The sequence below is a fragment of the Zophobas morio genome, unplaced genomic scaffold, assembly GCF_036711695.1.
Source record: "Zophobas morio isolate AGI-343-1 ecotype UQ-CSIRO unplaced genomic scaffold, CSIRO_AGI_Zmor_V1 ptg000021l, whole genome shotgun sequence".
Lineage (NCBI taxonomy): Eukaryota > Metazoa > Arthropoda > Insecta > Coleoptera > Tenebrionidae > Zophobas > Zophobas morio.
The window spans coordinates 16,723,905-16,738,325 of NW_026972126.1; the positions used below are offsets into that span (position 1 = coordinate 16,723,905).

The following is a 14,421-nucleotide window of genomic DNA, read 5'->3' on the forward strand; positions in this document are numbered from 1 at the left end:
AAATTGTGTTTTTTTTTTATACAATACACTGTTCCGAAAAATGTTAAAAAGGAATTTTTACATACTACATACTCAAAATTATTATCAATTAAAAAACATAAGTTGTTTTCATTTCCGACCGTTTTTTGTTCTTGTGTGTACTAAAATTGTTTCTTTTATGTTCCACAGTTTATCCAGAAGTGACGGCAACTTCAAAATAAAATCAAATACATTTTTCGATCTACTATATACTAGTAGTTAGGGACGATATTTTCTGCAAATTTAACTCAGTATAATGTTAACTAGGTTCTATTTTTTTTAACTAATATTGAAAAAAATCCTAAATATCTACATTTTATGGACAAGCAAATCTGATTTTTTAAAATGAATATGGATAGGAAAGGCAATTTTCTGTTTGCTAAGAGTATTAAAAATATTAAAAACAATGATTGTGTATTATACATAAAATATATGGAGTGTCCTAACTTTTAATTTTTTCGGGAATGACTTCAACTTTTTTCTAAATAAAGTGCGTTTTTTAAGATCTCTAAATACAGTATTGCTTTAACTTTGCACTTGACATGTACATACCAAGTGCTATACGTACGAAGATACGTTATTCTGTTTGAAAAGAAGAAGTGGATGTCATTACCGACAAAACCAAAAGTGATACAACACATTATATGTATATTTCTTTGTGTTAATTAACCGCTCTACATAACAAAAGTCACACAAAAAGTGAGTTTTTTTTTAATTAAATATTATTATTACGTCTGCTATTTTTGCACTATACAAAAATAAAATATGAAGGTAAAAAAATTATTAAGGTTTTTTTTGTATCCATTGTCATACATTTTGATACATTTTAGTAAGTTTATTTGGCACTAGCACACTTTTAGGTTAGTGGATGATGTATCAAATCTAATTTTATATTTTAAAAATTTCAAATTCCAGCGGACTGACTATACCTAGTATTCACGATCAGAAAACAAAATATGTGGTTAATTTTCTATTACAAATGAGACTTTCAGTTTCACAGCCATCAGGAAAATACACTCAAAGTGAATAATCGTTTGTAAAATTTGTTCGACTAATAAATGAAATTACGTTTTCCTCAATTTGGCCCTTATAGTCGGGTAACTTGGTACTATGTACACAATTAAAAATTTAAAAGCAGCAACCACGTCGACTACGTGAAAAACACCCAAACACCGTTTTAATTTATACTAAAATACGGATTAGTTATTCTTAGCCAGCCCAGATCCCTTTTTTTTCCAAGTGTCGAGTGGACATTGCCGCTTACTCAACGATTTAAGACAACGAAAAATATTTACAACGAAATGTACAATCAGGCACTTGATTTGTCTAATTCAAGTCTGGCGTATTTTGCCTACTACTACGCAAATTATAACGACCCGAATGTGTTTCAGTCAACAAGTGAGGTCTCGAAGAGTAAGTTCTTCTACCTCTAACAGTCCTCTCTGAGTAAGTACCCGTACTACTTTCATCTAAATCTACTTTACTGTTTTTAAGGAACCCATTGTGATTTATACTTTCATTAACAAAGTCAAACTGTTCACTCCTAGGAGAGCTTTCTCTTATATAATTATTATTAATAGTACTCAGTATATCTAGAATTTTCGCATTTTGTGCGCTAATAACATGTAGGAACTTGTTATTCTCGAGACTGATGTCTCTATAACTGAAAGACTGATAAATAAAAAAGAAAATACTAACGCTAATAAAAAAGTACCGGCAGTACCAAATGTACGAATAAATGTCTTGGTACAACAGTTTCGTGTCAACAAGCGCATCCTCAGAAATCAAAAGATAGCAAATAAAACGCTCAATTAAAAAATTCATACACAAAATTAACAAAAGTGGAAACCTCGCCCCAGCACCCCGCTTCACCGAAGTAAAAATAAAAATAAACAACCCCGTCACTACATAAAAAATCACCGAGTCAAACCACGACACCTCCCCGATTACCCACGTCTGAAAACTCGCCACACTTTTCGTCAAAACATTCAAAATCTCCCGATGCGCCTTCGTAGAAGCATACAAATCCCCCAAAACCCCCTCTAGAAGCTTCTCCTGCCGCAGAATCTTCCTCTGCGTCTCCATACTCTCTTTCTGCGCCTCTAACAACTCCTCCTGGTTTTTCGCCGACATCTCCAACTGCTTCCCCACCTTAAAACTGCTCTCTGAGATGGTTTCATACCAAATCTGCCCCCTCAAAAACCAACAAATATTTTGCACGTGAGTGTAAAACTCCGTGTAGGCGTTGAACGCCCGATCAGTCATGCTGTTAATGCAAATGCTGCGCAAATTCGCCTTTTTGTCTAGTTCGCAGTTGTAAGTCTCGTGGCCTGACATTTCGAGGAAGCAGTTAGTGATGTGGAGGGCCATGTCGCTTTGGGTGTCTTCAGAGAGGTTTTTGCACCCGTCTTCGATGTGCTCGATGGCCCCCTTCCAACAGGTGCCGTATCGGGGTAAATTGCCCTTTTCTCTGAGCAGCTTTGGCGTGAGAATTAATTGAGGTGGTGAAAGTTTGGTTAGTACGTACCTGGTATTGGGTTCGACCTTGTTCTATCATCTCGTGGGAGTTGTTTCCGTCTACGAAGATGTCGTCGAAGGCTAGGACGTACACGAACACGTAGATTAGTAGGGTTTCGAGGATTTTTAGGAGCATTTTGTACGTTATTTTGGGGGGTTTGTTTATTTAGGTTATGTTGGAAATGACAGGCGGTGGTCGGATCGTTTTTGTACAGTGGTGTGTGAGAGTGATGCACCAACAAGTTGTGGTTGGGATAGGCAACCCAACATACACTCGTTGTCTTGATTCTTGATTACCTATCTTTTGAATTATGTTGGTAATCTGTGAGTAACCATTAAAATTCTCTATAATGACATAATTGAATTTATAGTTTCATTGTAAAACTGTCTGACAGAAAAAAGAGAACATTGTTAAGGGACGATGTTAAGTAAATTTAATCTTCAGTGACATAAAATTTGATCTGGGGACGAAAAATGAAGTCACATTTACACTGCCAAAAATTTAAATGTGTGATCTTGAAAGGGTTTTAGTGCATATAAATAAATACCATATAATCGGAAAAAAATGTCCTCTAGTATAGACGGTGAAATTTATTTTTAAAATAATTATGTTAGCATTACATTTATTTGACAATAACTGTAACTGTCAAACCGAACAAGGAACACGTTAGTACTGCCAACACCATTATTTTAAAAATAAATTTCATACCCTACTAGGGGACTATTTTTTCAATCATATGGTGCTAAATTACTGTATTTCTATTTGGTACTTTCCTATTATTGTTGAGAAAATTTCTAAATTTCAAGGTTACAACTTTAACTTCAACATTTTAATGATGATTAGGTTTTTTTTTTAAAGCGTTTTTTGTTTTATAGCAGCTACATTACAAAGTTTAGTCAATTTTTAAATTCAGAAACGGCAGAGTATTTAGTACGTGAAGAAAAATGAATTTAAAGTAAAGTAACGTCACGTCTAGTCAGGTCAGGTCATCTCATACTCTATGTTTACAGAGTCATCAAAATTTATTGAGAGGGATTATAGTGCCTGTTTTTGTCGTTAAGTTTAGCAATCTTATGACACATTCGTGTGAGGTTATGTCGCAATTAATTCAGTGGTGCCACAAGAAAATTGCTACAACTTTGATTATTCAAAGTGAATTTTTAAAGGTATTCTGCAATTTTAAGTGTGAAGAAATAACAAGTCTAAAATTCGAAACTTCTAATCTGTCTAAAATACTAATATTTTCTGCCAGACAAAAAATTAAAAAAAGACGCCACTGCGTTTTGAAATTAGAAATTTGAAACCACAAATCTAGCAGTTAATATTTTTCGACATCGTCATAAACCAAATTATACTAGATCAGGTTTACCAACTCTCCCAATCAATTTTTATGACCCTGTATAATTGAGGTTAAAAATACGTTAAGAAAATTAATTTTAAAGTGTAATAAGTCAGATCATGTCAACTCACGTCAAGCTAGGTCATGTCAAGCCAGTTCAGGTTAGCTCCGGTCAAGTCAGATCAAGTTTATGTTCGTGTTGAACGCAAATTTACCATTTTTTTTCATTGAATTGGTACCAATGAAGCGGCAGTCCTGTAAAAGATCTATTCTGTGAAAATTTTCTTGTGCTGCTATTGCCAAACCTGATTCAAATGCTTGACGTCATGCCACTTTGATGACATTTCCCTACTATTCAATAACAAATTTTAACGTAAATAAATTAAATGTCACTTTCAATCATGTCAGTTTTGACAACAGGAAGTAGGTAGAGTGACAGTTTTACCAATTTTGAGAAAAAATCATTAATACCAACTGAGTACTTGTTGATTAGTAACTGTTTCCTGTTATCACTCTGTATAATAGAGGTCAAAAAAGTACATGATGAAAATTAACCTTAAATGTAGTAGGACAGGTCATGTTAACCTGTCAGGTCAGGTCAGGTCAGGTTAGATCAGGTCAGCTCAAATCAAGTTAGTTAGAAAAATTATAATTATATTCACACCCTGTATATGTATACCTATTTATAATATAGTACAAAAATTCTTTGATTAAAATTAATATACCGAGTGATCATTATTAATGTTCGTGATTTTTTTGTCAGGTTGGCAACATAAATTTCATGAAGGCATACCTGATTGTGAGCTTGAAATTTATGCCACCAAGTGAGTAGCTGCAATTTTCTCATCACGTTTGTTAAGGGCACTCATGTCAAAACTAACTTCAGAATTACCAACACGAAAATTTGTTTTAATTATTAATAGTCTGCCGGTTATTATTTTCAAATTGCCATGTACAGTTGGCTCTAGAAAAAACGACAATGGAATTTTTGTACAATGTAAAATGTACCTGTCCCTTACTTGTCAATTTGACAAATCTGTTAAATATTTGTCATCATTTTGACACTAAATTTTTGCAGTGTCATTATTGTTCTAACCTGTTTCAGAATAGTCCCGTTTAAACTAAAAAAATTCACACAGTAATCTGTCATGCAACTTTGACAGTTCCCGTTGTATCAGTTTTAGGTCACCTAACGTCAAGTCAGGTAAGGTCTGGTCAGGTCAAGTGAGCTCAAAGTAATTAGAAAAATGACTGAGTCTATTGGCAATCCTGGATTTTTAGTTGAAATTGATATCATGATGTTTTTATGTATAATTTCCTCTGATAATTTATGATTGTCAGCTGTAAAGATTGATAGATTGTTGACATTTTTAATTTGCAAAATGTATCCAAAACATAACCTAAATTTATCGCATGTCATGATTGACATTTGTCACACAATTACTTCCGTTATGCCAACATAAACGCAAGAAAAATGTACATTTTTGTTTAAAAAGTACAGACCAGAGACTTTAAATACATAGACTGGCTGTTAGTAACATTTCTAATGCATTTTGGTGAAGCCACGGCGCATGGTAGTATGGACGCCATTGCTATAACTTTTATGTCAAATTAAGTGACGTGGTGGTTAGCAGCAGTAGTTTCTAGCACAGAACGTTTCTAGACCTCGAAATAAAAGTGGTTGTGTGTCGGGACTTACGAGATTGTTTGTAAATATGGCCATTAAAAATGATTTGGTAACTAAAATGTTTGCCTTAACTTTGCAAAGTAGGACCATACATTTTTTTTTTCTACATAATGAACATTGTTTAGTATGGATTAGTTGGACGTAAATAATTCTTATTTTAATTTATTGCTTAAATTAATTTTGAGAAATTATTTGACTCTCGGAATAGGTTATGAGTGCCGCTTAAGTACTGAGCGTGAAAAAGCTATCTCTTTAAGACAAAAATTCACGAAATTAATTTTGTTTCAAGGACATTAATATTTTTAAAGGAATTTACATATACATATAGATATTCTTATGCTAAATAAATAATTACAATTTGTTGTCTTTTTTATTTAACATTTTAAATTGCATTTTGTGACCGGAAAATTCAAATTTCGCGCACTTACGGTTATAAGCAATATGGCGGTCGAAAAACTTCACGTTTTTCCTGACACAGCCAGTCTATGTATTAAAGTCTCTGGTACAGACTCAGTCATTTCTGATCGCGCGGTAGTTTTAATAGAGTTAAAAAATTCTTCGATTAAAATTGTACAGTTTTCATTTTAATTAAAATTATTAACTATACAGTGTGTTGATTTCAGAGGTGAAATTAACATACAACCTAGTTTTGTTAAACGGACACCTGATATACTGAGTGGTCATTTGTCATGTTTGTGTTACAATATTTTAAACACAGAGTGACTATTAATGTTTGTGATTTTTTTTGTCAGGTTGACGACTTATTTAAAATTTTGTAATGGTATAATGGCCAAGTCAGTAGTCATATTCTCATCACGTTTGTTAAGTGTGCTCATGTCAAAATTGACAACTGTGAACTGACATACTAGCATTGCTGCCAATAATCCAGAATTACCAACACAAAAATTTGCTTTAATGATTTATTAATAGCGCAATTAACATACAACCTAGTTGTGTTAAACGGAAACCTGATATACCGAGTGATCATTATTAATGTTTGTGTTTTTTTTTGTCAGGTTGGCTACATATTTAAAATTTCATTATGGTATATCTGACTGTTAATTTCAAATTTATACCATCAAGTCAGTAGCTGCGATCTTCTCATCACGTTTGTTAGGTGCGCTCATGTCAAAATTGACAACTATGAACTTGTTGCCAATAATTCAGTACTGCCAACAAAAATTTTGGAATTTTAAATATCTTATTATTTTTCCATTTTTACTGAAAGTTGATTGAAAACAGTGATTTTTTGTCAGGTTGGCGACTTATTTAAAATTTTGTAATGGTATAACGGCCAAGTCAGTAGCTACCACATTCTCATGACGTTTGTATGCTGATGTCAAAATTGACAACTGTGAACTGACATACTAGCATTGCTGCCAATAATTCAGAATTACCAACACAAAAATTTGCTCTAATTATTAATAGTCATCCTGTATAATATTTTCAAATTGCCATATATCAGTTTTATGACATATTTTATTAGAGCATCGTCCCATTAATCTCTCTCTCTCTTTTTTGTTATATTTTCTGTATCCGAAGTTGATAGTTTTCACTACTTTTCAATTTTCTTCCGTAATAGGGACAGTAAATCATCGAGAAAAAAAAATCAAGAACATTAGAATAACTTGGCAACATTGCATCAGAATTTCAAAAATAAATAACAAATTTTATCATAAATTCAATGTCACTTTCAAAGATATCAGTTTTCACAACAGGGAATAAGGAAGTAAGGTGGAGTGACAGTTTTACCAATTTCAAGAAAAATTCATTGATACCAACTGAAACAATACTTGTTGCTCACTCTGTAGAATGTATCAGAAATGACTGAGTCTGTTGACAATCTTGGATTTTTAGTTGCAATTGATATCATGATGTTTTCTATAATTTCTGGTTGTCAGCTGTCAAGATTGACACATTGTTAACAATTTTAATTTGCAAAATGTATCCAAAACATAACTTAAATTTATCGCATGTCACGTTTGACATATTTGTCATACAGTTACGTCCATTATGCCAACATAAACGCAAGAAAAATTCACATTTACATTATTTACAAAGTACTGCCAACAGACTCAGTCATTTCTGATCACGCGGTACTTATAAGAGTTAAAAAATTCTTCGATTAAAATTGTACGGCTTTTATTTTTATCAAAATCATTAACTAAATATACAGCATAATGTTTGTGTTTTTTTTGTCAGGGTGGCAACATATTTAAAATTTCATGATGTCACACTTGATTATCAGTTTGCAATTTATGCCACCAAGTCAATAGCTGCAATCTTCTCATCACGTTTGTTGCCAAATTGACAACTATGAACTGACATACTAAGCATTGTTGCCAATAATTCAGTACTGCCAACTAAACAGTATGGAACGTTTAGTTGATTGACCAGTAAAGTAAGGTTAGAATTTAGAATGCGCGGCAGTTCATAATTCAAAAATTCTACCAGAGATAAATTATCTCTGATTCTACTATGGGTTTCTTATGGGAGCTTGATTTTACAGACAAAATACACCGCACAGGTAGAAATCTTAACTAGTTCATGCTACAAGCGATAAAGACTGTACAATTATCTTCCTGTTACTAAAGGTTTAACTATATAAAAAGCTTGTGTTAAAGAAATATCGCAAATTAAAAACAACGTTGTTCATCAAAGTAACGTACATCGTTTCTAATGCCTTGCGCATGAGTGAAACGGAAAATCCAGAAACACGCCGAACAGAAAAGGAACGCGAATATTTTGGAGGGTTAGTGACGTTTAGATCGTGAAAATCCCCAAAATATGACAGTTGATTTCGTATTTTCATCACAACAAACAATCATAATCACAATTTTTGGATGATATATTAGTTCTGTGATATTGGTTCACATAAGGTTGTATATGTCTGTGGACTGGTTTTATTGTATTTGTTATTAATAATGACAGAAAGACATGTGTTAACAATAGGGGCAATTACCAGTTTTTTTTTTGTTGACGATCGGAAATGCATTGTGAGCGGAGAAAATTCTTTGCAGTCAAATAATGCAGTGAAAGTCACTTGGTATACTGAATTAAATGTGCTTGAAGAGTTTATTCGAGCTAGAATGCGAAATAGCCAATGGTAAGTTAATGTATATTGATAAATTCTGTATCAAGTACAATTATGAGGTATTTTGTTTTATTTTGCATAGATAGTCCTTAAGAGAAGCAACATGTGAAACCACAAGAGGTGCATTTGTATGTCACCATTTGGCTACACCTGCCCTACACGAGCGTTATAATGTATTTTGGACCAATAATTTGCGTTCTTGGGACGTACATTTGAAGAAAAGTGAATCAGCCGAGGTCAGAGCTGTGATCTCTGAAAATTCTTTTAATCCCCAAGTCAACCTAAAAACAGCTAATAAGGAATGTTCATTTTATAAAGCGGACACTGAAAAATTGCTACTAATTCGAGTACTTTGGGCTAATTTAATTTTTTTTGTTATAAAAATGTTTAACAATGTTGAATGAAATAATTATTCTCATTCTCTAATCAATTATATTCAGTAACTATAACATTTTCTAACTATTGCGCGAATACCGCCAATCACTGTTTGCACAGGTTTGTTTGTGATTTTCTTCGTAGCAGGAGGCCACATTTTTTTAAATTCTCCAAGTCATGATGTTGTTCGGCCATCTTTTCTTAACATTGCTTTCATATTTGCCCATTATCGCTCAAGTGGACGAAGCTCAGGACAGTTGGGTGGTTTATCTTCCTTTTTTAAAAACTGTACATTATTGGAATTAAGAAGCTCCTGAGTGGCACCAGCGTAGTGAACCGAAGCCATATCTGGCCAAAACAATGGATGGTTATGATGTTTGCAATAAACAGGCGATAATCGCGTTTTTATACATTCTTTCCTGTAATCATCGCCCCCAATTGTTCCAATCGTAAAAAAAACTAAAACTTTTTGGCCCACAAGAACAAATCGGTTGCCACTCTAAGACTTTTTTCCCAAACTTTTCATTTTTTTTTTGTTTTCATGTCATCGAAGACATCTTCCCCTACGACTGCATTATAAAACTGGGAGCCGGGTAGTGTATTGCATTCCATTTTAACCTTCGTTTGGTTGTCCATCAAAACACAACGATTTTTGTTCCTGACCAAAATTGTTTATAACTTCCTGCTTTTTTTTTGAAACTGTATGCGCTGCTTTTCGCTTCTTTTTGGGATTTTTTGCTTTAATACGTTCTAATGTTATTCCGAGTTTTTATATTTTGTACAGTACCTACGGTACACCTTGCTTCTTCGGTATTTCCCGCACAGACATACATTTCGTTAATTTTAGCAGTTTAATGATGTCTTCCTCAATATTTTCGTTAAGCGGGCCTTTTCTCGGTCTGGATTTGAGCAAATCTTCTGAAGTATTAAACTCCCCAAACTTTTTGATTATTTGGAACACTGCTGATTTTGAACATTTAGTTATTTTAGGCAGTCCCCCCAACGGAAATTTTTCGTAGCATCACTTTTGCAAAGATAATTTTCTTGCCCCAATGGCGATTCGCTTCATTTTAAAAAGAAATAACGTTATTTTGAAAACAAAAATGGCATTTAATAGAGACAACTTAAAGCTTTCATATATAAAAACTAGAATAATTTAGATTAAAAATTAGAAAAGTGGCGTTACTTTAAAGGTGTCCGTTTAATAAAATGAACACTCCTTATTGAGGTACAACTTTATGAAAGCTTACGACAAACTGATGGGAGCGAAGCACTGCTTTGGCTATTGGGCCCTGAACCAGAAAGATCTGAAGAAAATCTACTTCACAGTGTCGAAGAACTATTAGTGTCCGAGGACTATTTAAATGGCTCATTAATATAACAGTTTGTGGGTCAGTTTTTCAACAAAAGTGAATCAGATTTTGCATTAGGCGGTGCAATTTTTTATTGTAGAATATATTTTTTTTGTTTTGAAATAAATTGGTCTTTAAATTGTGATTTTTTTTAAATGGGTGTTTCAGACCCAATTCGTACTAAAACGAAAGTGATTTTTACTTGTACATGAAAGGTTTAATCACGAATGCTAAGTTTTTCATTTTCTACCAAAAAGTGTGAAAAGAAAAAAGCTTGGGATTGATGATGATTCTTAAATCAAAATTTGGCAATTGATTGAAAACATTTGCAAATATGAGATCTCCTTTATGTATTATTTTAAATTCACAGCCGCATCTGTAGCATCTCAAAATCAAAGCCATTTATGTGGAGGGGGAAGTCAATGGCAGTATGAACCACTGTACGACATACGTTCGAGGCAAATGTAGTGGTAAAAGTTGAATTTAAATATTTATTAAATACCACCGGTTCCGTTCATGTTTGGTATCAAGATCAACAGTAAAAATATCAGTCTTAATGGTACAAGTAGTGGTATATATAAGAAAATTACTTTAATGGTAGAATTTAAGCGTTAAAGTGACGCCTCGATTTCACCCATAAGGATTACACGGGGAACTGAAATTCGGGTCTCGTGTTATGAACTGAGTTCAAATTTCGCGCGTCATTCACTTTACTGGTCAATTGAGAACGGTTTTTAGTTACAAAATTGTCTGAATATGAACGTTGACAAATTTATGATCAACAAGTAGTGTTTCAATAGAAAAGGCAAAAACTATATTTAAAATTTTAATTCGACGATGTCAAGTTATTCCAATTTTATTTTTTTTATTTGTGTTACAATATTTTAAACATGGAGTGACTATTAATGTTTGTGATTTTTTTGTCAAGTTGGCGACTTATTTAAAATTTTGTAATGGTATAATAGTCAAGTCAATATCTGTCATATTCTCATCACGTTTGTTAAGTGTGCTCATGTCAAAATTGACAACTGTGAACTGACATACTAGCATTACTGCCAATAATTCAGAATTACCAACACAAAAATTATTATTAATAATAGTCAGCCGGTATATTATTTTTAAATTACCACGTATCAGTTTTATAACATATTTTATTACAGCATCGTCCTTTTATTTTCTGTCTCTTTTTTGTTATATTTTCTATATCTGAAGTCTGAAGTTGATAGTTTTCGCAACTTCTCTTTCCGTATTAGGGACAGTAAATCAAAAAAAAAAAAGAAAAATTTCAACAACATTAGAATAACTTGGCAACATCGCATCAGAATTTCAAAAATAAAATGTGCCGCTAATAAGAGAAGGAAATCCTCTTAAAAAAACTCAGTTGTGGATGCTGAGATGATGTCATCAACTTTCAGAAGGGATCAATTATTAAATTTCAGTTAACATAAATGTCAATTTTTTGTGTAAAATTTGAAATAAACAGTAAAATTTGATTATCAAAGCTTTATATTGTGTTTGTATTGGGATCATCATAATTTTTGTTTTACTGTTCACTGAATTAAGTTGGCACCAAATAAAACTCCTTAATTAAATTTTTCACTGGCAAGTTGGTAGTACAAAAAACTTCAAATTTGAAATTTCATGACAAAAATGTCAAAATAAAATAAATAAAAACTACGTGTTTTGAATGAAAGGCATGATCATCCTAACCTCAATTTTTTAGACAGGACATTTTGCCACCAAAAAATCTCCCTAGACAATGTTGCCGTTTTTAATTTTTGAACAGATAATATATTATCTACGATATGTGGATCCGTTTCAGCTTTTTAGTCTTCATCACTAATTTGCAATTCTATTATAATAGTTGTGTTAGAATAATTCATATGTGTAACGGAGAGAAATTAAATTATAGCAAGAATTACGTCATCAATTTTTTCAGAGGAAAATAGACAAAGTATTGCAATTTAACTCTTCCATAGATTTTTGGTGCATATAAGTGCTCAATTTTAGTTTCTAATAGATGAATTTTGAGAATTTTTGTCAATTTTTAGACATTCTAGTACCATTGTAACACAGTTCCCATAGGTCAGTTACACCTAATACGTAACACCTCATCGCAAATCCATAAAAGTCAACCAACCTTTACATAACCCATTGTTTAACCTATCCCGTCCAACATTTACATCCGTTTTCAGTGCAAGTAGTACCTTGAACTAAATTTTTCCCTCACTTTAAGCCAGCTTAACTTTTTTTTTTAATTCGTAAGTAAAAGTGTCTTAATTTTCCAACACCACAAACAATACAACGGAATAATTGGATAAAAGAACATTCTTCCACATAGTACTAATTGAAAAATTTAATTACCACAAACAAAAAACAAAACACTCCTTTGTGACGTAACGTAATTCATCCATTTGTGTGCCGAAGAGATCGAATTTACATGCGATTTGGATAAACATGTAATGAATCATTGTCCATTTGGTTTAATTTAGAATAACCGAGGATGACGCTATAGCCATACGTAACGAGAATCGAGTGTTTTCGAGAATGGTACCAGTGAACACTTCCAAAGGAAAAGTACTTTAATCAGATTTCCCTAACTCATGCTTTTGTAAAGAAGAACTTACACAACAATAATGTAAGTTAAAAAATCTACAATCAACCTGATTTTTTTCTTTGTTCTGGTACTCATAACCAGACTTGCAGTACCGACAAAGCAACATCGTTTGCATACAATAACGAACCAAGCGCAAATTAAATTATAACGATAGCGATATAAACAATTGCTATTTAAATTTTCAGTACTAACCGAAGTACGACTTCTGAATAAAATCGCGTTTCTGATCTTTCACATTAACTGCATCTTGAATCACTTAATAACGTAATTGCTTGCAACAAACACCATTTCATAATGAGCCAATCCTTTTTTTTTGTTAATAATCGCAGCGAACCCAATTTTTGTGCAAAAATCTCTTACGACACACTAGAAATTGTCGATTTTGATGGCTTTCCCTTAATAGTAAAAATATTGCCAACATATGAGCACGTAAATATTTATCCATCATAACACACATGGCGGCTTCATATAGGAATATTACATTGTCGTAAATACCCCAGAACGTTCAAACGCAATGTTTACAAGAAAAAATCTTTCATTTTGATTGGTTATGTCAACGACTTAAGTCTGAACTTGACAGGTGGGAGAAAAACGCAAGGTTACTTAGACGAAGTCTATATAACTGCAATCCAGATAATCCTCGATGATTTTCCTTTAGTACCAATAGTGTCACAGTGTGATAATGCGTGCTGCCGTAAGTACCCACAAAATTTTACGTGTTTAGAAACTAACTCGTTTTCGATAGATCATCATTTTAATTTGTGCCGCCACCGTCCTTTCAACCCATGGGTACGCCATCGGGTACTCTGATCTCGTCAGCTCGGAAACTTCGTCTTCATATGGGTCCTACAGCCAGGGGTACACTACTGGTACCGGATATTCATCCATGTACCCAATGTACAGTGGGTACATGTCTTACCGTCCAATGGGGAATTACGGGTATAATGGGATCGGTTATGGTAGCATGTACAGGCCGTACTATGGGTACAGTGGTAGCTACTACAGGCCTTACTCCAACTACATGAGCTACAGTCCGGGTTACTACGGCGGTCTTTATGGTAGCTCGCTTGGTGGACTTTATGGTAGTTCGCTTGGTGGTTATGGAAGCTACTACGGAGGCTACGGTACCAACTGTGTAGGCATGTACCGACCAGGCTGCTACGGGTACTACAGCTACTATAAAAAATAACCATATTTTGTGATCATAGTTTAGGTTCGACTTTGTACGCCATTTTGTTATTACGATTCATTATAATAAAAGTTGAAAAATGTTTACGTACTTTCGTGGTACTATTACTACTGGTTACGTCGCAGATTAAATTTAGAGCGGAAATACTTAAATGGTATATTTGTTTAGTGAATTAGCGCCGATTTATTGTTATTTGGGGTTTTATGTTTATTTAATTATTATTTTCATGATG

The 14,421-nt window shown here is 33.3% G+C and overlaps 2 protein-coding genes across 3 annotated transcripts; one reads left to right on the plus strand and one right to left on the minus strand.

Moving 5' to 3' along the window:
- Positions 1-785: 785 nt before the first annotated feature.
- LOC135132985 (uncharacterized) lies at positions 786-2,731 on the minus strand. The gene is made up of 2 exons (XM_064061206.1): positions 2,546-2,731; positions 786-2,496 (listed from the first exon to the last, which is right to left on the minus strand). The coding sequence occupies exons 1-2, from the start codon at positions 2,669-2,671 to the stop codon at positions 1,345-1,347; spliced, it is 1,278 nt and encodes a 425-aa protein (XP_063917276.1). The 5' UTR covers positions 2,672-2,731; the 3' UTR covers positions 786-1,344.
- A 10,198-nt stretch (positions 2,732-12,929) lies between these two features.
- Positions 12,930-14,279, plus strand: LOC135132715 (keratin-associated protein 19-3-like). 2 transcript variants are annotated; one of them, XM_064060898.1, is made up of 3 exons: positions 12,930-13,021; positions 13,581-13,694; positions 13,746-14,279. In XM_064060898.1, the coding sequence occupies exons 2-3, from the start codon at positions 13,683-13,685 to the stop codon at positions 14,187-14,189; spliced, it is 456 nt and encodes a 151-aa protein (XP_063916968.1). In that variant the 5' UTR covers positions 12,930-13,021; positions 13,581-13,682; the 3' UTR covers positions 14,190-14,279. The 2 variants fall into 2 exon arrangements, with proteins under 2 accessions (XP_063916968.1, XP_063916969.1); XM_064060899.1 differs by lacking the exon at positions 12,930-13,021 and having other exon boundaries at positions 13,547-13,694.
- Positions 14,280-14,421: the final 142 nt, after the last annotated feature.